Source organism: Dunckerocampus dactyliophorus, chromosome 3, assembly GCF_027744805.1.
Source record: "Dunckerocampus dactyliophorus isolate RoL2022-P2 chromosome 3, RoL_Ddac_1.1, whole genome shotgun sequence".
Lineage (NCBI taxonomy): Eukaryota > Metazoa > Chordata > Actinopteri > Syngnathiformes > Syngnathidae > Dunckerocampus > Dunckerocampus dactyliophorus.
In genome coordinates, this window is record NC_072821.1 from 28,916,110 (window position 1) to 28,940,479 (window position 24,370).

Genomic DNA, 24,370 nt, shown 5'->3' on the forward strand with positions numbered 1-24,370 from the left:
ATGTGGAAAAATGACATTCATTTGTGGGGTTTAAAAAAAAGTGGAACTTTTTTGGGATGTGGAACATTGTTGGTCTGAATGACCTAATTGAGTTTGATGTTTTCATGTTGGAATGGTTTGAATCATTTAAAAAACGTGAGAAATGTGGACTTGGTAAGAATTGTCCATTTTGCAATGAGACTGTTGTCATGGAACATAAGGAATCACAAAAAATACGGGAATTTTTGGTAATGTGTCAAAGCCAGTATGTCCAGAATGAGTTAAATATTTTGATGTTGAAATAGTTTGAATGGCTTAAGAAATATGGAAAATTTGCATTAATTTCAATGGGAATTTTGGAAAGTGGAAAATATACAGCCTGAATGTTTTGAATGAGCTAAATGTTTTGGTTTTGGAATGGTTTGAATGGGTAGAAAAAAAATTAAAGGAACACTTCGAAAACACATCAGATCTAAACTGGGGGAAAAATCATCTTGAATATCTTTCCTGATAATAAGTGGGTGATGTATTAGTAACAAAATGATGCCACATAATTTGATAGAAATGAAAATGATCACCCTATAGAGGGGGGAAATCAAAGACACCCCAAAAATGAAAGTGAAAAATAATGCAGCAGACTGGTCCATTTTGCTAAAATGTCATTGTAGCAACTCAAAATGATTCTCAGTAGTTTGTGTGGCCCCCACGTGCTTGTACGCATGCCTGACAACGTCGGGGCATGCTGCTAATGAGACTACAGATGCTGTCTTGGGGATCTCCTCCCAGATCTGGACCAGGGCATCAATGAGCTCCTGGACAGTCTGAGGAGCAACCTGGCGGCGCCGGATGGACGTAAACATAATGTCCCAGAGGTGTTCTATTGGGTTTAGGTCAGGTGAACGTGGGGGCCAGTCAATGGTATCAATTCCTTCATCCTCCAGGAACTACCTGCATACACTAGCCACATGAGGTCGGGCATTGTCGTGGACCAGGAGGAACCCAGGTCCCACTGCACCAGCGTAGGTCCTGACAATGGGTCCAAGGATTTCATCCCGATACCTAATAGCAGTCAGGGTGCCATTATCTAACCTGTAGAGGTCTGTGCGTCCTTCCAGGGATATGCCTCCCCAGACCATCACTGACCCACCACCAAACCGGTCATGCTGAATGATGTTGCAGGCAGCATAACGTTCTCCACGGCATCTCCATTTCACATCTGTCGCATGTGCTCAGGTTGAACTTGCTCTCATCAGTGAAGAGCACAGGGCACCAGTGGTGTAGTTGCCAATTCTGGTGGTCTATGGCAAATGCCAGTCGAGCTCTACGGTGCTGGGCAGTGAGCACAGGGCCTACTACAGGACGTCGGGCCCTCAGGCCACCCTCATGGAGCCTGTTTCTGATTGTTTGGTCAGAAACATTCACACCAGTGGCCTGCTGGAGGTCATTTTGTAGGGCTCTGGCAGTGCTCATGCTGTTCCTCCTTGCACAAAGGAGCAGATATCGATCCTGCTGAGGGTTTAAGGACCTTCTACAGCCCTGTCCAGCTCTCCTGGAGTAACTACCTGTCTCCTGGAATCTCCTCCATGCTCTTGAGACTGTGCTGGGAGACACAGCAAACCTTCTTGCAACGGGACGTATTGATGTGCCATCCTGGAGGAGTTGGACTACTTGTGCAACCTCTGTAGCGTCCAGGTACCGCACCATGCTATCAACAGAGATGTTGATCCAAGCCAAATGAAAAACTACTGCAGTAGAAAGTCAGACAGTAAAAAAATCAGCCAAAAGAGATGAGGAAAGGAAAAAAAGTATCAGTGGCCTCAACCTGGAAAACCTGAACCATTTTCCTGAACCATTTCCTGAACCTGTTCTGATGGCTGCCCCTGTGATGCACCTGTTTTTGATTTCATTAAAAACAAAACAGCTGAAACTGATTAACAACCCCCTCTGCTACTTAACTGACCAGATCAATATCCCAGAAGTTTGACTGATTGGTTGCTATACTCTGATTAAAAAGTGTTTCTCTAATTTTTTTGAGCAGTAATATACACACCTGATCAAAATCTTGAGACCAGTTGAAAAATTGCTAGAATTTGCATTTCGCACATTTGGATCTTAATGAGGTTTTAAGTAGAGCTACAATATGTAAAAAGTAATTTATTGAAAACAACAATTAAACTGAAATAGGCTGTTTATCAGCTGATCAAAAGTTTAAGACCGCAGGCTAGAAAAGACAAAATCTGCTCAAAATTTTAATTTTCTGTCAGGCATTCACACTGTCATGCCCTAATGATGGCTAAAACTAAAAGGTTTCTCTTTTTGAACGTGGTCAGATTGTTGAGCTGCATAAGCAAGGCCTCTCGCAGCGTGCTATTGCTGCTGAGGTTGGGTGCAGTAAATCAGTCATTCTACATTTTTTTAAAGACCCTGGCCATTATGGAACAAAAAAGTCAAGTGGTAGACCCAAAAAAATCACACCTGCACTGAGCCGGAGTATCCAATTGGCTGTCCATCAAGACACAGGCCGGTCTTCCACCCAAATTAAGGCCCTTACTGGACCAAGGACTTCTTCAGGGAGAATAACATCACTCTTTTGGACCATCCTGCATGTTCCCCTCATTTAAATCCCATAGAGAACATTTGGGGATGGATGGCAAGGGAAGTTTATAAAAATGACCATCAGTTCCAGACAGTTGATGCCCTTCGTGAAGCCATCTTCACCACTTGGAGCAATGTTCCCACTAGCCTCCTGGAAACACATTTTTGAAGTGATGAACAACGACGGTGGAGCTACTCATTACTGAGTCCTACTGAGAACATTTTTTGTTGTGGTTTGGAGAGTTTTTTGTTATTTTTTGAGAGATGGTCTTAAACTTTTGATCAACTGATAAACAGCCTATTTCAGTTTAATTGTTGTTTTCAAGACCCCCCACCCACCCCAATGAAACAAAACTGCAAATTTCAGAGTGGCCTTTTATTTTAGGCAGTCTAAGGCACACCTGTGCACTAATCATGGTGTCTAATCTGCATCTTGATATGGCACACCTGTGAGGTGGGATGGATTATCTCAGCAAAGGAGAAGTGCTCACGATCACAGATTTAGACAGATTTGTCAACAATATTTGAGAGAAATGGTGATATTGTGTATGTGGAAAAAGTTTTAGATCTTTGAGTTCATCCCAATCAAAATGGGAAAGACAAATTAACTAATATCAAAGTCCCAGCACCTTTTAATTTGTCTTTATAGATACCCCTGGTCTGGATGAAGTTGTCTGGGTACTGACCTAGCGGCATGTTTACTTAGATTGTTTATTCTTACCTCCATTTTGGATCTCAATGGAGTGTACGGTAGCAGAAGTGGTGAGGAGGACCTTCCTCCCGTAACCAATGACGACACGATGATGCTCACTATGTCCAGGCATCCATGGCTTTAGTCCTGGCTCTTTGTCCGGACACACTGAAAGAAACAACAACAAAAAAATGACTTCACTTTCAAAAACACACAGGAGTTATAAAAAGAATGGTTGTAACGTGATCAAGTTAATATGTAATACTACACAACGACTATTAAAAGTACTGTCAAAAAAACACAATCAGAAATAATAAGTCTGAATTTGAACAGCATGTCGTTAGGAAATTATTTCACATAGATAAGCTTAATTATACTAAACTCAATTATAATTCATTTAAAAAGCTTTATGCTAGTTTTGTTTTTGTTATCTGAAGTGACAGTTTTATTCCAGTCATGTACTTAACAAAGAAAAAATAATTACAGTGGATTTAATATTTGCATCAGCCAAGATTGCTTGAGCACTTATTCCTAAGTTTGCTTATCACATCCTATTATAGAGATGTGGGGACACATCGTGGCGGTCGCATAAATAATCATCATAGCTACGCTTTCTTCATTGTTATGCAAAACAAGCATTTGCAGCAGCCGCCGTTTGAACGGCGTGGCGGCGTGCCACAAATGCATTTGGATTGCCACAAATAGATTTGGCGCTAACTGTTGGCCAGTGACTTTGGTGAGGTTTATGGCCGATGAAGCAATGACGCTTTTGGAGTTTTTTTTATGTTAATAAAGACAATAATTCACTCTGGTTAAAAATGTTTTCAAATGGTTTAAAAGTGTATTTATGTATTTATTTATTTTATTAAGCAAAAAAACATTTGTGGTCTTACCTTTTTATTTGTATGTGACGTATGTGCACCCTATCCTTCTCTAGGAAAAGTTCTGATACTTTGTTGTAAAAGTCTGATCACTTTCTGGTGAGCTTGGCTATATAATCCTCCAATTTGGCAGTCAAATTCATTAATTCATTCAGCAGAGCATACACATATATTTGATGCATTTGACTTGTTGTTCTCCAGCTGGTGCTGCTGCTGTCAAACCCCCCAAAAAACAGTGGCTTTTCCTCTCTTTGAAAGGATGGCGCAAGCACTTTCCAGCTCACGCATGCCTTCACCCTTTAAGGATGAAGCGAGCACTGCAAGCACCTCCTGTATTTTATTGTCCAATTAGCACGAATAATGATGTCACACTTACATTGCACATTACACAGGATGTAGAAAGTCATGGTGTATAATAAATGTTTCTCCAATACGATATTATTGGCCACACAAACACAAACTGGCAGGAGCCATGATCCTACACAAGAGTGCACTAAGATGGTAGGCGGGGCTTGCACACATTGCAGAGAACAGACTCACGGCTGCCCCATCTTAGGTTTCTGCCATGTATTTGATCAGGAAATGTGCAATTCAGCAATTTTTTTATTAATAAAATGTTAAAAACAAGTGGAATCTTACACAATCTTATCTTCTATCATAATTTTTTTTTCATCATGACAGGTGGGCATATTGGCCACACAGTCAGAAGACCGGGAAGACCTGGGTTCGAATCTCCGCTTGGGCATGTTTGCATGTTCTCCCCATGCGTGGGTTTTCTCCGGGTACTCTTCCCACATTCCAAAAACATGCATGTTCATCTCATGAATCATTTTACACTTCCACATGTCCAAAAGGAGTAAGAAGAAGCAAACCTTATTTAATCCTACCCCACATCCGTTCCACATCTTGTGCAGTACATATTATTCACTTCCTGTATTCCATGTAATATAATTCCATATAATAATCAGTGTAATAATATATAAATAATAAAAAAATAAAAACAAGCATGACAGAAAAATAAATATAATAATCAATATAATAATAAATAAATAAGATGAAGACAAGCATAATAAAGCAAGTCAAAGACTCTTCTGCCTGATATTCAGCAAATATCAACTGCTTGTATTGTTTTTTTAATTCATTCGTCATGGTACATTGTGTGAGTTCCTTGCTCAATCCGTTCCATAATTTAATTCCGCATACTGAAATGCTGTGGGTTTTCAGCATTGTTCTCGCATACAAGTGTTTGAAATTTTTTCCTATTGTCATGTTTCTCCTCTCTTAGAGAAACAATTTATGACATTTTTGGGTAGCAAGTTATTGTTAACTTTAGGCATTATTTTTAGCAGTTTGAAATTTTATGAAATCAGCTAATTTTAATAATTAATTTTTAATTATTTATTTTAAAAATAAAGGGTTTGTATGTTCTCTATATGCGTCATTATGAATTATTCTCACCCATCTTTTTTGAACTTTATAAATTTCATTGATATACAAATTGAACAGTTTTGGTCCCAATATTGACCCCTGGGGTACTCCACACGTGGTGGATAAACTCCCAGATAACCAATTCAATTTAACCCAATTCAAAACAAATCCTCTGATTCCGTACCTTTCTAATTTAGTTGTTAAAATATTGTGATTAATTGTATCAAAGGCTTTTGTAAGATCCATGAATACTGCAGCTGCACACTTTCAGTGGTCTATAGCATTGAAATGATAAGTTACTGATATATGTTGTATGTTAACGGTCTACAATCTCATTGTTTTTGCTTTAACATTTTTTGAAATGTCAGTGATTTCCTTTTTAATTACATCAGTGAGAAACATGGAATTAAGATTCCTATTTATGGTTTCATTCCAATCCTCCATTGTCCAGAGTTTTGGAATTTCTTCTTGTTGTTTCACTTAATAAAGTAATTGGCCTTAGACGGACCAAATCAATATGAACCAAACACAAACAGTTAGTGGTTTGGTCTGCAACATGTTACAAAAGAGGCAAAAATATCGGTCACTGTTTTCCAAAGTCAAAGCTGACGTGTGTGAATATCTTGTTTTGCCTAAAACACAAAGATAACAGGTCTGCTTTCATAGATGACTAAGGAAAAAAATCTGAGGATATTTACACTTTTAAATAAAAAAACGATTAAATACCAAAAAATGTTTAGATTAGTTGGATAATCGATTAATCATCGATTCATCCATTCACTGTTACAGCTCTAGTCTACATAAACCACGCTGCTTGCTTGTTCCATTCCATTACCAAATTAAAATAATATATTAATTTGTGTCCAGCTCGCTACAAATTCTGAGGCCAGATTTTGTACAATATGTAAGCTTAATTTTTAAGTATCACAGCAACTGTGGTGCGCTCAAGAACCGCTGAGCAAAGTACAAAATCTCAACGCTTGAGGAAAAAACATTACCTGTGAAGCATGAAGACAAACATGTAAAAATGTAGGGCTTTCTTAACAATGGTACATGTACGCTCTACATTTTACCTGTATTATCACGTAACTGTAAATTATCACCCACTTAGGATGATTCAGACGTATTTTCTGCAGGCCCCCCCCCCCCAAAAAAAGCGCAAATTTGTGGGGCCGTGAATGCTAAAGCGCGAATGTGCAGGGATCCTCTCTACTTGTATTGCTTGTGGATGCCAACACATCATCCCTAACTGCAATATTGTGCGCATGGAAACGTGGTCAATGTGACCGACAATCCTATTTAACTTGTGTATGATTGTCAGAAGACAGACACACTGTGTCTTTCAACATGAGTTTCAATCTTGTGCTCAGTGTGCATATGGTTATCTCATTCCCTGCCGCCTGATGGATCTATCAGTGGCATCGACTGGTTGAGGATCTCAAATAGATTTTCCAATGGATTAACACAGATTGATAAGTGGCAAGAAGCAATGGGATAAATTCTGCCGTCTGCTGTGAGTAATGGCTGCTGGACTGAGGGTGTTGGCATCCTGTGATTGGAACATTCTGCCGTACAAAAGGCAGATCCATCTGCCTTATGTACGACACATTCAATCTGTCATTTCCTTCCTTCCTACATGTCCAACTGATTCCTGTTGGGAGAACCATTACATTTTAAATTGTTGCTAGAGACCAACAGCATCTACAATTTTGGTGTCCAAACGTTTTCCAGCAAGGGCTGCACTCTGAAAAATGAGAGGATGCAAGGGCCACATTGATATTTTGGAAATGTAGATCATGTTAAGAAGTTATATATATTACAAGAAAAAACTGCATCTCAGCTTTGTGATATAGGCGAAAAAGCATATCATTTATATGAGTCATTCCAAACATATTAGGCATAATTTTTCTGATGATAATACTTTTTCAGAAGTTTTTCCATTGAAGAACGTGAAACAGGATAGGATATTGAGAGATGTGAAGTTGAGAGATGGACTAGTACAGTCAGAAGGCCGACTCCATGGGCACCGCTGATGTCCTTCAATGGGAAAATTGGATTTCATTTTTGTGCATGTCCTTTTTATTCGAGAGGCAAGGCATGAAAGTATCTTCTGTAAATGTGAAGTTGAGTAACAAAAGGTTCCTACGGCTGTGTGTTGTCATTGACATTCATGTCCATCCTCTTCTGAGGATCAGAGCTTTCCCCCGTGAAAGGCAAATGTCACACAATGCCTGCATCCCAACAGACTTTTATTAAGGCCCGAGCACCGACGGGCAAAGGCCCTCTTGAAAATGCTACGTTTATTATTGTTTTTTGTTATATATATTTTTGTTATATACTTTCTTGCCGAGTGGTTAGCATGTTGGCCACACCGTCAGGAGATCGGGAAGACCTGGGTTCGAATCTCTGCTTGGGCATCTCTGTGTGGAGTTTGCATGTTCTCCCCATGTGTGTGTGGGTTTTCTCCGGGTACTCCACTTTCCTCCCACATTCCAAAAACATGCCTGTTAGGTTAATTGGCGACTCTAAATTGTCCATAGGTATGAATGTGAGTGTAAATGGTTGTTTGTCTATATGTGCCCTGCGATTGGCTGGCGACCAGTCCAGGGTGTACCCCACCTCTCGCCTGAAGTCAGCTGGGATATTTCAGGGGCCCCGAACACAAACCACCCACACTCACTCAGTAGTGCCCACTTTAAATTCTCCAAAAGTCTCCAACATTTTTTCTTGTGAGAGCTAGTTTTACAAAATGAAAATGGCCAAGAGCTACAAATTTTTGTAACATTTATTTTCATAGCTTATTTTAACCCAAACAAACCAAATAAGCTTGTTTCACCAGAACATTAACAAAATGCCGGCATTCGCAACTCATATTTTCTATTTCCCTTTTGCCCGTTGGTGACCTCTTACTGTAATTAGACCCTGCCACAAGTTTCACAGATTTGTTACAAAATTTGGTGGTGACGTCACATGACAAAAGTCTCAAAAACCCATGTTCCCAAACAAATACTATGTTGGGCGAAAACCAACAAACTAGTCCTAGGCACCGTTATCATATGAGCCCAAAGGAAAATCATGGATACGAAACAGACAGTTATATTATGAAGGATTTTAAAGATTAAGAGATTGTCGCTGTAAGCATCTACCAAAACGCTATGGGGCAGTGTTCTCTTCACAACTCTCATTGACAAGCTATTTAGCTTCCTGTGTAGTAGTAGTGGTGAAAACTGAACTGAAGCCACATCCAGATGGTTGATATACAGTAGATATCAGTGCATAATAACGCGCCACATTTCACTGTCTGTAACACTGTTGTAATGTTTGAAATGGCAATTAATTACTGGAAAACAATAATGGTGTTATATTTCATGTTGTTAAAAAAATCCCTTGCTATTTCACACTTTGAATTTTGTTGCTTCATTCTATCATGGTTTTTCAAAAATATATTAATGGATAAATCATGCTGATTCATGGTTGAATACGGCCTATTATTAGTCAAAAATATGCTCATTTAAGTCAAATGTAGGTATTTTTTCAAGCATAAAAATGGTAAGCATAAAAATGGCTCAATGAAGGAAAAAATAAATAAATGAAGGCATTTGGAAGACACATTCAAAGACGTGATTATATTTAGTATTCTACACTAGGTGTGTTACGAGACCTCGCAAGACTAAAACATGACAAGATTTCTTGTTCAGAAAAAAAATGTCGTGTGGGCACTAAGCTTGGAACGATAACAATAAATTATAAATTAATCACACAATAAATGAAAATGAACTTGATAATTTTGCCGGCCTCAGTATATTGCCTTGTGTATTGCGTGTCTGTTTTCCTCGTCTCCACACCTCCAAACAGGCAGGAAGAGGATTCACGCTGTGCATTGGTTTCAACACCTTGTAGCGTTTGTTCCATAGAACAACGGCATGAACGGAGTGTGTCATATAGTTTCTTTGTCTCGGTGGGTTGAGGCGGGGCCGGAAGCATACACACAGAGGACAGAAGATTGTAACGTAGTAGGAATTAAAGTAGTAGATTACAATTTATCGTCATAATTATTTATATTTTTTCATTGTACTTTTCTTAAAGGTAATGTTAAAGTCATCTCATTCTTGGCGACCCAATCTTGTGTATCGTCTCGTCTCATGAACTGAGTGTCTCGTGACACCCCCACTGGTCGATACGTGTCAGTAATGTTTGGCGAGACACACAAGCACCAGACTGGATCACTGGAGCAGTTGGAGGTGTGAATGATCTCACAATGGGCACAACAATCTCTCAAGGGGCTACTGTTGCATCTGTAATCCATGCCAAGCTAAAACTCAACTCTGAACCACTGACATCACTTCCTGTCCACCCCCCCACTCAGCTCTCCTAGCACCTGAAAACATTTTGAGCAACACACATGAGCAAAAGTCTTATTTATGTCTTAAATGTCTTATTTTCTTTTATTATGTCTACTATATTGGGTAATATGAGCGTAAAGGTGACTGTAGCGGTGTTATTTCATGTCTAGAGGGCTCTAATTAAGTCTTTAGAAAGTCGGGAACAGGTTTTCTATGCTCTAACTACAAAAAAAATGTGTCTTATAATTGAGGAATCCTACTTTGCAGAAATTCACTTATCACGGTTGGACCTGGAAGCAATCAACTACAATAACCACAGAATTGCGGTACTCCCAACTGACTATAACAACCTCCAGAATACTCAACATGAGACACTGAAGAACTTAGTTTCACACTTCATTCCTGTCGTGTGTTTCTGGCATGACGATGGTTCATGGATGCATACGCACAAATGTTAATGATCTCGTCTGTACTCCAAGGCCAATGTTCCTGCTGTCAATCTTCCCGTGTGTAGCTGGAGGTAAGACTTAGAAGATGCAACAAAAAGCTTTAAAACTTGCTTGGAGCACCCTGAGCTTTGGGCTTGGCATCATATTGAGCAGCGCTGATGGTATTTTAGGGAGTAATCCATCATGGTTTTTGACAGCTGCTGTATGTTTAGTTATTGGAGCAGATGCTGCAGGCGGTCTTTCTGAGTACAGAGTAGACGTCCGTCAAAAATTATGTACGGTGATGAGTCAGAAAATTAATGGCAGGGGAGTAAAAGTGCAAAAGTTAACTACTCAGTAAACACACTCAACCCTGGAATAGATGGACAACTCTTTGCCCTAAAATATCTATGTAGTAGTATTCTTAGTTTGCAGATTGTCATCGAATAAAAACAGAGCAGTACAAATCTTGCCCATCACTCACATGCTTGGACGGTGGGGAACAGCAGTGCTGCCACAAACACAAAACATGTCTTCATCTCTTGGCTCCCCATGGACCAACCTCACACCAGAGGCCTTCTGAGGTGGCTCGGACCTCCTGCTTCGTAGCAGCAAGTACCGACTTCAGAGGGAGTGGCTAGAAGAGGGATCTGAAACAGAAAATATGAAAGGACAAGGTATTGACACCTTAACAATTCTAGACCATGTCCACACCATGGATAGTTTCAAAAACACTTTCATGTTCATTTTGTCTGATCATGCAATAATGACATACATTTCTTATGGCGCAAGGCAAAAAGCTTTTGCCCGTCCGAACACAAACACTAAAGCAACACTTTTTGCACATGTTCACCCTGATTGGAGTTTTCACAAAGGCTCAGTTTGTAGGAACAAAAAAAGACTACAAGTCAATATGGACAACAAAAATATGCCTTTTTAAAAATATCTGTTGGTCTGGACATAGCTTTAGCATGGTAGTACAGATGCATTTCACATTATAAGTCCCTTCTGTGTGACTAAATCATAGACTAAAAATCCCCTAACCCTAACCCTAACCCCATTCCAAACCCAATTATATGCTTCCCTGTTTCATCCTTTAATGCTTAACCTTTTATATTACATGCTAGGATGTGACCTAACATACTGCTAGCATACTAAATAGCCTTCCATTATAGGCTTTTGAAATAAACACTCACTAATTGAAGGTCATGAGTAATTAAGTCTGGCCCATAATGTCTCGCTGCTTTGTGGTGGCGGCAGATTCTTCATGATTACCACTACAGATGAAAAACAAACTCTTTGCAGTTGTTATTGCTCTCTTCATTTGGAAACTAGCCTGAGCTAAGAGGCTGCGGTATAAAATTTCCTACCTGGAAAAATATGGCCAAAGAGTGCCACACTCTGAGATAAATCAATCTTTGATTAGCGTTAATGATCTTGGTGTCATGTTATTTTGGTCAGTCCTTGTTTTCCGCCTGGCGTTACATGTTTCTGCTCCATGTTTCAGGCAGTTTGGTCTGGGGACTGGGGTGGAGCAGTGAGGCAGGTGGACACAATTGGCAGTCATCATTATTCTTAAATCGGCATGCATATCGAAACTTGGTATCGAAATGGTACTGACGTAAACAGCAGTAACTGTCCCAAAAAACTAAGTAGCTATCGGTACCACATTTCAATGCTAAATTAGTAGCACTGAAATGCCAGCTGTTTCAATGTTATAAAGGTATTTTCTGTATGATTCCAAATCTTTTTTTAACATTTTCTCAGGTAAAAATCACGAATTTTGTACATTTCCTGATCAAATACAGGGTAGAAACCTAAGATCCTCGCGTCTTAGTCTCGACTCAATGAGTGCACTGAGGTGGATCATGGCGCCTGCCAGTTTGTTTGTCAATAATCAATAAAATGATGTTGCAGAATAATTTACTTTCTACAGCTTGTTATTCTTGCTAATCGTTATTCTTGCTAATCCCACAATAATATAGACAGAAATGTTATATATTAAGGCGCTGCAGTACTCGCCCCAGCCTGAAGAGGTGGGGGCGTGCATGAGCTGGAAGGTGCTTGCCACTGCCGCCCTTCCATAGAGAGGAAAATCCAGCATTTTTTTTTTCTTTTACAGCATCAGCTAGAGAGCAGCAAGTCAAATGAATTAAAAATGATTTTATGCTATGCTGAATGAATGAATTTGACTGCTGGATGGAGGATCCAAGCTCAGAGGGTGATCAGACAACAAAGTAGCGGAACTTTTCCTGGAGACGGAAATGGTGCATGTACTTCATATGCAAGTAAAAGTTAAGATCACACATTTTTCAGTTAATAAAAAATATATATAAATGGGGCTAAGAAATATTTGTCAGCGCCTCAACAGCAATGAACCTCACCGCACGTCACTGGTAGTAAATCAGTCCCTCATAAGTGTAGCTCAAGCTGCATGTAAAGTATTTCAGATATTGTTTATATTCATGCACACAACTTGGCATCATCTTCAGGTGCAGGGAAGATGGAGGTGATGTTGCAGGTGCTTCAAGGTGTCGTCCTGAATATGAGTAAAATGCTTCTACTTGGCTGTCCGTCTTATGGACGGTCTATCTATCAAATAGGATGACGGGCAGTACTGGAGTTCACCATTTGAAGTCAAAGAATGCAAATAAGTCGCGTCCAAACATGTATTTTCTCTTCATCCTACATGCCTGTCTCACTCTAGTGTCACCTGCCTTTGTTCACAAGCAAACAATATACATTTTATAAGCAGATAAACCTTGCGCATGCAGGTGGAATGAGTACGTCCTTATCTACATGCTAATTACCTTCTAGGATGGACTGAATCATGTGGCAATAAATACCAAGAATGCGCCTCATAAAAATGTCAGGTGAAGGTCATAAAAACATGTCACGGGAGGGCTGATTGTTAGCAGAAGGTATTCTGGTGCAAGTTTTGCGTTCATCCAGCTCTTTAGCATCATTTTCTTTCCGCCCAATGATGGTTTATCAACATCTTTTTTATGTTAAAGTCATTCAGGAACTACAACGCCTCTGATTCTTATGATTATAGTTGCACATCTGCCTGCATGTGCAGTTCAATTTCAATTCGTTCATTTGGCACCAAATAACGACAAGTTAAGTGAAAACGCTTTTCATGATTTCACATGGTCATTATACTTTAAAGCAGTGGTCTCAAACTTCTTTCCCTTTCCCCAACTATCCCTTTAACACTGCATGTATTCAGCCATGGCATGTCTAATATGACAGAGTGAAAAAAAGTTCTCCTCCCATTCCGCGTGGTAGTGGTGCGTTTTTGGCTTCTTACTTTCTCTTTCTTGCCCACTCCGTTTGAAATACTTTAAGTTTAGAACAAATAAATTGGAGGCTAACTAGTTAGCTCAGTAGCTTTCTATATGCAATGTCCCTTGTCGGGCCAATGTCCATGCAGTCCATACGTCCATACGTCCTGCACAATGGGGTGTAAACAAACAATAATAGGTGTAAAGTTGACAGTAGGGGTGTTGTTTCATGTCTACAGGGCTCTAATAAAGGTAAAAACTGTATTTACAAAGTCATAAACAGGTTTTCTATGCTCTATCTACATACATTTGATTTATATTGATTCCTACTTCGTGGAAATTCATGTATCGCGTCTGGAACCAATAAACCGCAATAAACGAGTGACGACTGTATTCCCATAATATTTTGACTTTATTCAAGTAATTAACTTTTTGCCCAACCTAATTATGTCACGTCTTGGCATTGTGGTGTTGTAGCGATGACCTCAGTATGCCGAAAACGCGACCCAGATAAAGGTAAAAGTTATTAATAAGGAATGCTATGAAGAGAAAGGGATCTGGCGGCAGAACCAAGCTAACAAGCATAATGCTCCAACACCCGACAGACGCCAAAGGCTCAACTAAATAATCAAACAGAAATGAGGTGCGGTGGACCATGAACACAAAGCAGGCAGAAAACAGCACAGGCAAAATGAAGAACAACAAAATAAGAGCATAAAAACAGAACTAAGGCACAAACTAATGCACAGAGCATGACAGTACCCCCAGTATATTCAAGCAACAGCAGTATTCAAAAACGCAGTACAGTATATTGTTCTGGTGCCGCTTTCTAGAAACACTGTTGCACTGCCAAGTCAGGAGGCCTGATGCGAGTCCCTCATGGGACTAAAACACCTGCATCACCGAGAGTAGAAAGCCACTTGCTTAGAAAAACATGATAATCACTCACATTTTCTCAACAGATGTCTTTTAGATCAGGGGTCACCAACGTTTTTCCTTGTGAGAGCTACTTTTACAAAATGAAAGAGCTACTCATTTTTGTAACATTTATTTCAGAGCTTATTTTAAACCCAAACAAAGCGAATATGCTTGTTTTACCAGAACATTAACAAAATGCTGGTGTCCACAACTCACATTTTGTATTTCAGAATGCATTTCTTTCTACTGTTTTTTCATTATTAACTGAAAACCTGAATGAAAAGCAGGCTTGCGGGCACCTCATGTGGTCATGGGGGGCTACCTGGTGCCCGCGGGCACCACTTTGGTGACCCCTGCTTTAGATGATTGGAGTTCCTCAAAGAATGGATTTAATAAGTTTACCCCCTTACAAACATATGAACACTACATCATTTTTATACTAGCTTTATTGTGACAAAAAGAGGCAGAATGAAAAAAATTACATGAAATAAAGGCTATAAATGAGTGAGTATGAGAGAGAGGTACGTAAATATGTAAATACGTAAATGTGATGGCAATACAAAAGGTGGTTTAGTAGTTGGTGGAGAAAGCCCTGTTTGCAAGGACAGAGTTCAGATGTTTCTTGCAGTTGCTCAGTGTAACTGAGGAATTGATACGCCCATAAAAATGACAATTTTTGTCGATTAAATGTCTACTAAATGTCTATTTTCGGTATTTGCAATAAAAGTGGCTCGATTCAGCTCCAGAACTCTCCCCTTCTCGCTTCAATTGTCATTGTTCACTCGCGACACAACCCGGGTTCAGGCCCTAGATATGCTTCACACTTATTGAAAACATTTCAAGTATAAAATGTATACTCACCACTAATGAATGATAACGTAAAATGGGATCCACGGTGCAGCCTTTAGCCTGGTCGTCAGGCTCGTGCTAGAGGCCAGCAGGCTAAAGAAGGCGTTTCTCCAAACTGCGTCTCCATAATCTGTCTAATGCTTGCCTGTTGTAATTCCACTGATGACTTGCCATCATTAACTTGTGTTCACCTCACTGCAAGTTTTGAGGCTGGACTGACTGTAGAAGCTAATGCTAACATTGCCAAACTCACAGCAATTATGGTGCAACAAAGTGTCCAAAAAAGTGTGGAATCTCATGCTTTAGGAGAAAACATTATCAGTGACGCATAATGACACATGTAAAAATAGGCTATTTTGGCCGCAGAAAACACATCACATTTACTGTAAGTGGGTAATCATTTATAAATAGGTAATAAGCAGGTAAAATGTACAGCATACATGTGCCACTGTTAAAAAAGCCCACAAGTTTTACATGTTCATTGTATTTATGCTTCACTGATGTTTTCTCAAAAAGCGCAAGACGCAAAAGTGTAACTTACATATAACGTCTACATCGTGACTCCCATTCCATGTGTTCATGTGATCACCTTACATTATCATTCATTAGTCGTGAGTAGCTATACATTTTATATTTTAAATGTGTTGAGTAAATGTGTGAGGCATATTTTGGGATTAAACCTGGATTGTGTGAACAATGGCAATTGAATAGAGAGTGGGAGGGTTCTTGAGCTCAACCTAATCTTATAACTACAACAGTCACTCTTATTGCGAATTTGCTGGTGGTTCAGGAAAGTAATCCCTGTGAAAAGCGGAGATTTACTGTACAGTCGTCTCTTGTTTATACCGATTAATTTGTTCCAGACCAGGCTGTGAATTTCCGTTAAGCAGGGTTCCTTATTTATAAATGGAATATTTTCATAGTTAGAGCAAAGAAAACTTTTTTACAACCTTCTAATATGGTTTTTAACATTATTAGAAGCTTCTAGATATGAAATAACACCCCTATAGTCACCTTTACACTCCTATTACCCAATATAGTAGACATAAAAAGAGAAAATAAAACATTTATTACATAAATAAGACATAATATCAACTCACACACACACACACACACACACATTAGTTTTGCCAGATCCGTTTATTTGAAGCGACGTTGGGCTTTTTTTTTTTGTTGTAAAATCGCTTGCAAATTCCCAGGTTCCTTGTTGTTTTGGGTTTGTTTTCAGAGAGCTTGTTTCTTTCTCTCGTGAGACCTGGCAATGCTGACACACATACCCCTAGCCTAAGTTTATTTGATTTGACACGCTTACTACACGCTTATATAATCATAATACTTATGTACTTGTACATTATAATACCACACACTCTGTTCTTACACACAACCACCATAGCCTGTGAAAATAGTCCAACTTGTTCGATGATGATGACGCTGCGTTAGATACACGTACCCAGGCTTTTGTCTTTGAATGCGTGAGTTCTTTTGAATGTCTTATATTTTTATTTTAGTTCATTTAGTCATTGTCATGCTTGAAAATGCTTCATTTTGCTTCAAACGTATGTACAATGTGCTTAAATATGCATATTTTTTTAAACTAATAATAGGCCATCGTCAACTGCGAAACAGCAAGGAACCACGATATGATTTTTTAAGGAATATATTTGGAAAAAAACGCGATAGAGTGAAGCCGCAGAGTGGCGAGGGACGGCTGTACATCAAAAGCACACTTGTAGTTTGGACCCCACTTACTTTTATGTAACTATTAAACCAAGTATTGAATTGTCTGAAGCACTAGCGATTAACTGATAAACTGGACAGTGCGTGTGCGTGTGTGTGTGTGTGTGTGCACTTTTCCCATTCCCACGTTGTGCGCACCCTATGATCCGTGCACATGTGACAAAATTCTCACGCTTAGCATTGACTGAAGAAAGGGTGGAAGACCGACTTTTCTAATAAGAATCTCGGCCATCTCGCCAAGGACGCCATGAATAGCAAATAATAATATACATGAGCTTCTTGTCGAGGGTGGGGTCTGCTCAGAGGCTCACTAAACATAGACATGTAGAAAACCTGCTCACCCATCTTTTTTCCTGCTCCAGTTTCTGTGTGAAGAAATGTTTTCATGTCTCGTCAGGAAACCGCTGCTGGGTCAGCTGGAGATTTTGATAAGCGTTTGCATACCACGTACAGTTCAACGTATGATATCCCTGCATTTAGATAACCTTTTGTCCGTTTTTCTTAGTTCACAGGAAATTTGATGGTGTCGGCCAGGGGTGTCCAAAGTGCAATTTGCCGAGGGGCCATTTGTGGCCTGCAGTTTGTTTTTTGTTGGCCTGCAGCATATTCCACAGATTCAATTAAAAATTACATTACACAGAAAACAAAGACAAACTGGAAATGGCCCAAATCCCACCCTCCAAATGATACCCGCAAACCAAAATGTCTGACTCTGTGCGCTTTTTGATGCTGATGATGTACATTTTGACCAGGATGCACATGCTTGCCACATTTGGTAAGTTTTCAAGTGATTTACAGTCGTTCCTTGCCACTTGGGACTTCAAACTTCGTGGCTTCACTCTATCACGGTTTTTCAAAATATATTCATCAATAAATCATGCTGTTTAGTGTTTGAATACGGCTTACTATTAGTAAAAAAAAATGCACATTTAAGCAAATGTATGTATTTTTGGCCTAAATTAAGTATTTTCAAGAATACAAAATTGTAAAAGTAAAATACAAATATAAGGCATTCAGAAGACGCATTCAAAGACACTAGGTGTGGTCACTAGGTGTCATACATGTACATAATATGTACATAATAATTATAGTACATAAACAAATAAATAATTATACCACAAATAAAAACATATGATTTTAAACAGTTTCATGCATAGCTTATAAACAATATATGTTTATAATTTTTGTTTTATTTTTAATTATGGAAGTCGATTTTTTTTAAATAAATAAACTTTTTCGTATAATGTATGTACAATGGATCCCCGCAAACGTGAGGCTTTTTGGTCAAAATATTTTTGGTTATATTTTTTTTCTCTGAAAAGATTTTTGTGGCCGTATCAAGTACTCACATTTTTCTGCCATTTGCTGGTGGTCTCTGACGGTAACACCTGCAAAACGAGGGGATCTACTCTATTATAATATCAATAAAAACTATGTATTTTTAAAAACGATCATATGAATACATATGTTCTTTCATGTAATTTATGTATTACATTCTCATATGTCCTAATTTATAATATGTGCTCATTTTTTTTAATTTTAAAAGCATTAATTTGAATAATTTTTGAATAATATTTATTTATTATTTTATTAAGAAATTATTTTTATTAATACTGTGCATTCAATTTGTTTTGTATAATGTGTGTACTATACTTAATGTGCAGACTTGAGGGACACCCTGTAGTTTGAGATTATAGTAAAAAAAAAGATTAGAAAATTAAATGATTTCTCCGAACGATAGTGTGCCAAATAATTGTTAGTCAGTCAGTCTTGGCACCGACATGAACGGAGCTAAAAATATCTCTGGGGTATATCATTAGTAACATCCTGAGACCTGCGTTGCCAATAAATAACATGAGTCACTCAGCAACAAGTCAGACAGTTTTGATAACAGCCCTGTCTAATATGCAGAGGTGAGGCCGTGTAGGTATGAGTGTGTGTAGGTACAGTGTGTGTATGTATGTGTGTGTGCGTGTGTTTTCCCGGGTTTTGCGGCTGAAAAAAAATCCATGTGGATACATTGAGAACAAGCTGTCCTCTGTTTGAGCCACAGAGCAAGGTTAGCATGCTGGTGAAAGTGTTCAGCATACATACAGTAGCTGAATGCACTCAATCACACATGTACACATGACTACGCACCACCATGGGAACCTCACTGGAGATCCCCTGCTGCTTTAAGCACATATTCGTTTGTGTGTATCGGCGCAGATGTAGTGCATGTACAGGTGCAGACAACAGGCACGTCAAGTCTTGCCTCGGGGTAACAGAAAATATACAAATACTTCTTACAATTCCAAGAATGTTCTCTTATCAGAAAGTCACAATGCAATGCAATTAATAAATAACTAGACATTAATCATGATTAATCTAAATGAATCCACCCCTGATTAAAATGATATTAAATATCAATATTAAATTACATTTTTATTTTCATAAGCATATATTAAAGTATTTACGATCCCGTGAAGAGAAATTTGTTGTAGTAGTGCTGCTCTCCACTGTACATCTTGTACTGCTTTTTCATCACAATAGCCAAACACAACTGGGGTATTAGAAAAATATACACAACCAAATGTACACAAACAACTGTGACAATAAGCAATGACAAAATGACACTGGTTGAGGACATGCTATCAGCCAAAAGTAGGGATGGAACCAAGCCAAGTGGAATACATGACACCTGATACAACATTTTGTCACCGGATGATGATATAGTTTGTGTACTGACGCAATTACAAGTGGACATTGTATCAGTAATTCTGCATTTGTATTGACACTAGTAATGGGGATGTCATACACAACAAAACTATTTATTACCAACCATGCACGTACCAAATGACTGGAATAACATTCCACGCTGAGTCAGGAATGGCTCCATCCTCAGCTGTTTCTGAAATGCTGAGATGGACTTGCCGTCGCAGCTGACTAAACATACAACCAACCAGGTTCCCAATGATGTGACATTTTAACATTGTATACAAGACACTGGTTTGAATTTTGAGGCAAGAGCCATAATCACGGTTTGCTACGCACATGCAAGCCAGGCTAACTGGATACGCATCCATTCATCCATTTTATATGCCGCTTGTCCTACTAGGGTTGCAGGGGTATGCTGGAGCCTATCCCTTTAGATGAGAGGCGGGGTACACCCTGGACTGGTCACCAGCCAATCGCAGGGGCTAACTGGAGACCCCAACGTGAAATAATATATACTATATAATATTGTCTATTATTAGTCAAATATATTGAAATGTAGGGTACATGTAGTATTCTGGCCACTAGGCATCAGTAATGTTCCATTGAGGAGACATTCGATTCCATCGCCTCGCACTGCATGTAGACTGGCTGCTGAGCCAGCCGAGCCAAGCCGACATCCCAAGGCTGAGATGCATGGTCGAGTGAAAAAAGATTCTCCTCTTATTCTGTGTGGTAGTGGTACATTTGCTTTGTTCTTCTTCTCCAGTCAGTTTCTTATTGGTTGAAGTGTACTTAAGTGATCCCTCATTTATCGCGGTTAATTGGTTCCCAATGTGACCATGATAAGTGAATTTCCGCAAAGTAGGATTCCTTATTTATGAATAGAAATATTTGTCGTAGTAGAACATAGAAAAGCTATTTACAACATTCTAAATACGATTTGTAACATTATTCAAGCCCTATAGACATGAAATAACACCCCTATAGTCACCTTTAAACTCCTCCTCCCAGACCCAGATAAGAGGAAGAAAATGGATGGGTGGAGCCTGACTTACAGAACTTATGGACCTGTCACAGCATTGCCAAGCAATGAACTGTGAGCAAGGCCTCAAAAAACATTGTGTACAGAAGCTAGCAGAAAAGTTCAATATTATGCAACTGTCTGCGGCAACTGCCAACAGGTGTTCTCGTGGAAGAGAAACTCTTCTGGGCAAAGTGTGCGTGTGTATGTTTGTGTGTGTGTGTGTGTGTGTTTGCACGTACATGTGCACGTGTATGGGCGCGTTAACGCTTGTTGTAGTCTCCCCTATTTATTTCTACTAACCGGTCATCTTTGACGATGAACACCAAGAGTATACAAAAGTTGAATAAAACAGTAAAAACTGTATGCAAATGAATACAATGTATTTTGTGAGTGGAAACCCTATTTCTGGACAAAGTTATGGAATCTTAGATCACTCTGCGATAAAACTTTTAAATTGGTCAAATTAAAAAAATGGAGGGTTAGCAACGGAAAAGGCTTTTCAGGCTCTGGACTCTGCTGGGCACTATCGCTAGCCATGACTCCCACCAGCTAAAGACTGAACTGCATTGTACAGTAATGGCGCGTCTATGCCGGTTAATTGGTTGCAGACCCAATCATGATAAGTGAATTAGGGATTATTGTACCTGTTGTGAGATCATTCAAACCTGCAATAAAAGCCTGTTGTTCCGGCAATCAAGTCTCGTGCTTGTGTGTCTCACCGAACATTACAGTAGCATTACTGACACCTAGTTGGGGCTTCCGCTACATGTAATTGATCGTGGTGGCCCGCCGCTACAAAATAAAAGCCGCCACACCTTAAAAATGAACTTGAAAACAATGTTACTTAATTTAAATTGAAAACAATTTCAATTAAGTGATATATTGCATGAATGTATATACTGCATATGCTATACATCTATATATATCTATATATATATATAGATATATATAGCTTATTATTTACGCACGTATTGACCACAAATAGTTTGAAAACAATTTAAAATATCATAAAAACATGCACCGGAATCGCCTCTCTGTCGTGTCAGCACTTGCTCATGTCGCGGCACTCAATCCGGCACTAGTGTCTTATGTTCCTTATTATCGTGCAAATAAAACATAGTCTGTAAAATGTGTAGTGATTTGACGACTGTTTGTCACATGCGAAGCGTATCCGTATCCGTAGCTGTACTCAGAGTGGGCGGGGCACAAGTGGGCGTGGTTTAACCGGAAACGAGTGGGGCTTAAATCTGTACATTATTATAAATCTGAAATTGACATGGATTGATCAGAAGTTGCTATATTGTTTATTATTCAACTATATGTGTACTGTGTATGTGTGTAAGTCACCTGTAAGACTTTATTTGTTTTGTTTTTTTTTAACGATCTGTGTGGAGTTGGTGATTCATGCAAACATCCATTGACGCAAAGAGGGAAATAACCTGTCAGCCTTGTTCACTGCAGCTTTCTCAAAAGCACCGCGTTCAGTAATACAAGCCAAGTCTTCCACCTGACTTTATATCACCAACCAAATTATAAGCAAGCAGGCGGGAAAAAAAAAAAAAACGGCAGTGACTGACACACGGCCCGTATACAGATGTCTTGTGAAAAGCACCGCGTACGTTACAAAACAAGTTTAAGATTGCAACGTGTTGAGAGAGGTGTAATATTTGACCACTCTTATGTGTATAATGTAGTATGATAGCCATACAGGCACAATGTTTGATGCAGCTCCTTTACTTACTACTGTGCAGGTGTACCTAATGTTGTGGCCAGTCAATGCAGGTTACTGTTACCACTGTCTGTGTACTGATAACTGAAAATGAACAAACTTCTTATAATGTAGGCAGCACGCCTGTTTTATGACGACTTCATGGAAGGAGACAAAAATACATTTCAAAGGAAAAAAGCGTCATGCTACCACAATTGAGTTGCATAAGTGATTGACGCAACACAAGCCTGCACAGCGCTGTCTTGTCAAATGCACCGCGTACTTTACGAAACAAGTTTACCAAGTAACTTTACATACAAACCGAAATAGGGAAACTGATTCAAGTGGAGGCAGCTGGCAACGCCACACAAGCTGTTTTCAGCTTGCCAACTGCACCGTGTACGTGAATGAGGCAACCATCAACTCCTCTGTGGCTGCAGCCTGTCTCGGGAGGGGCGGTCGCTGTGTGTGACTGGCCGATTACAGAGAAATTTCTTCCATCACGATTACGGATAATGATAACATTTACTCGTTTCATGCATGGCAAAAATGCATTATCCGGCTCATCCCTACTATCTATGCCAGCGTGTGTGATCGCTCACGTTTCAATCTCATTCGACTTTGTGGCGTCTTTTACCCATTTTGCACTGCCTCTCTGGCGGTAGCTAGCTAGATCACGGGCGAGCTAGAAGTGGCTATCACATTCATGCTAACTTACTTTTTAAAGTGTCACTTAACAATCTTGCTCTCTTATTATCATTATAATACTTACGGCTTGTCTTCAAAACACTAGATGTGTGACTAAGATGTTCAAAAAGCACGTAGTGTGTCCAACTTTAGACAGTAATGCTATCACAGGGGTCTCCAACAGCTACTGTAGCTCGTATGCTAGCAGTAGCTCACTAGCTGATATTGAGTAGTTCACCAAAGAATATTTGATTCATCTCTTAGTATGTGTTCTATTCAAACATGAGACCTGTATTTAGTGACAAATGAGCACACTGAGTGGAGACGTACGTTGTAAATGAAGTCCAATTAAATGTCGGCAGTCACATAAAATAGCTCACCTCTCCTTTCTTTTTGTCAAAGTAGATTTAATAATGCTGCAATTTGGATACACCTGTGCTATCATAACAATGGACTCTCAGTTTATACTCTTGATAAAGGACACATTTCTAGAACAAGAATATTTAAATTATTTTATTTTGTTGCGTTATTTTGAAGTAAAAAACATATTATCAAACAAGTCATTTCCCATGTATTAGTTTTATTCTGAAACAGGCATCGAATAAAATGTACGTTTGTGTCAGATAGTAGAAAATGTAGTACTCTTTGTACTAATAGTCACAGAGTACTACTGGACTAAATACTGTAGGTCAGGTAACATACATAACATAAAATATATATATATATATATATATATATATATATATATATAACATTTGGACAGCTAACGTTAAGATATGGAAAATGCTAGTTAGCATGAACAATCAAGCCTGTCCATATTCTTTCCTGTCTCTCCAGTATTTCCACACAATATCAGTACAAGTTGTATACTACAATGTATATTGTTGTTGTTGTTCGAATCAATTATTGCAAGTGAAAGTAAACAGCATAGCGGCACCAGTTATTGTGAGAGAAAATGAAGTGGAATAGTGCCCATGCTAATGCTATTGTCCTGGTACCTTTCAATCCACTGGCCAGATGGATAAAGGAAGATATTTTAAGAAAGCAAGTGACCGGCAGAAGAGTGACAGGCGAGATGATGGCGGGAGGCTTGCATGATTGAGGTCAGTCGAGGTCTACGT

At 39.1% G+C, this 24,370-nt stretch overlaps 1 protein-coding gene across 5 annotated transcripts in view; it reads right to left on the bottom strand.

The window, feature by feature from the left end:
- The window catches only part of LOC129178688 (cell migration-inducing and hyaluronan-binding protein-like), a 182,743-nt gene that overhangs the window by 90,661 nt on the left and 67,712 nt on the right, over nt 1-24,370 (bottom strand). For all 5 annotated transcript variants that reach the window (XM_054771148.1, XM_054771150.1, XM_054771151.1 and 2 more), the window contains 2 exons: nt 10,830-10,995; nt 3,296-3,433 (listed from right to left, as the gene is read on the bottom strand). In XM_054771148.1, coding sequence (XP_054627123.1) covers nt 3,296-3,433; nt 10,830-10,899 — 208 coding nt within the window. In that variant the 5' untranslated portion in view covers nt 10,900-10,995. The remainder of the gene's footprint in view (nt 1-3,295; nt 3,434-10,829; nt 10,996-24,370) is intronic.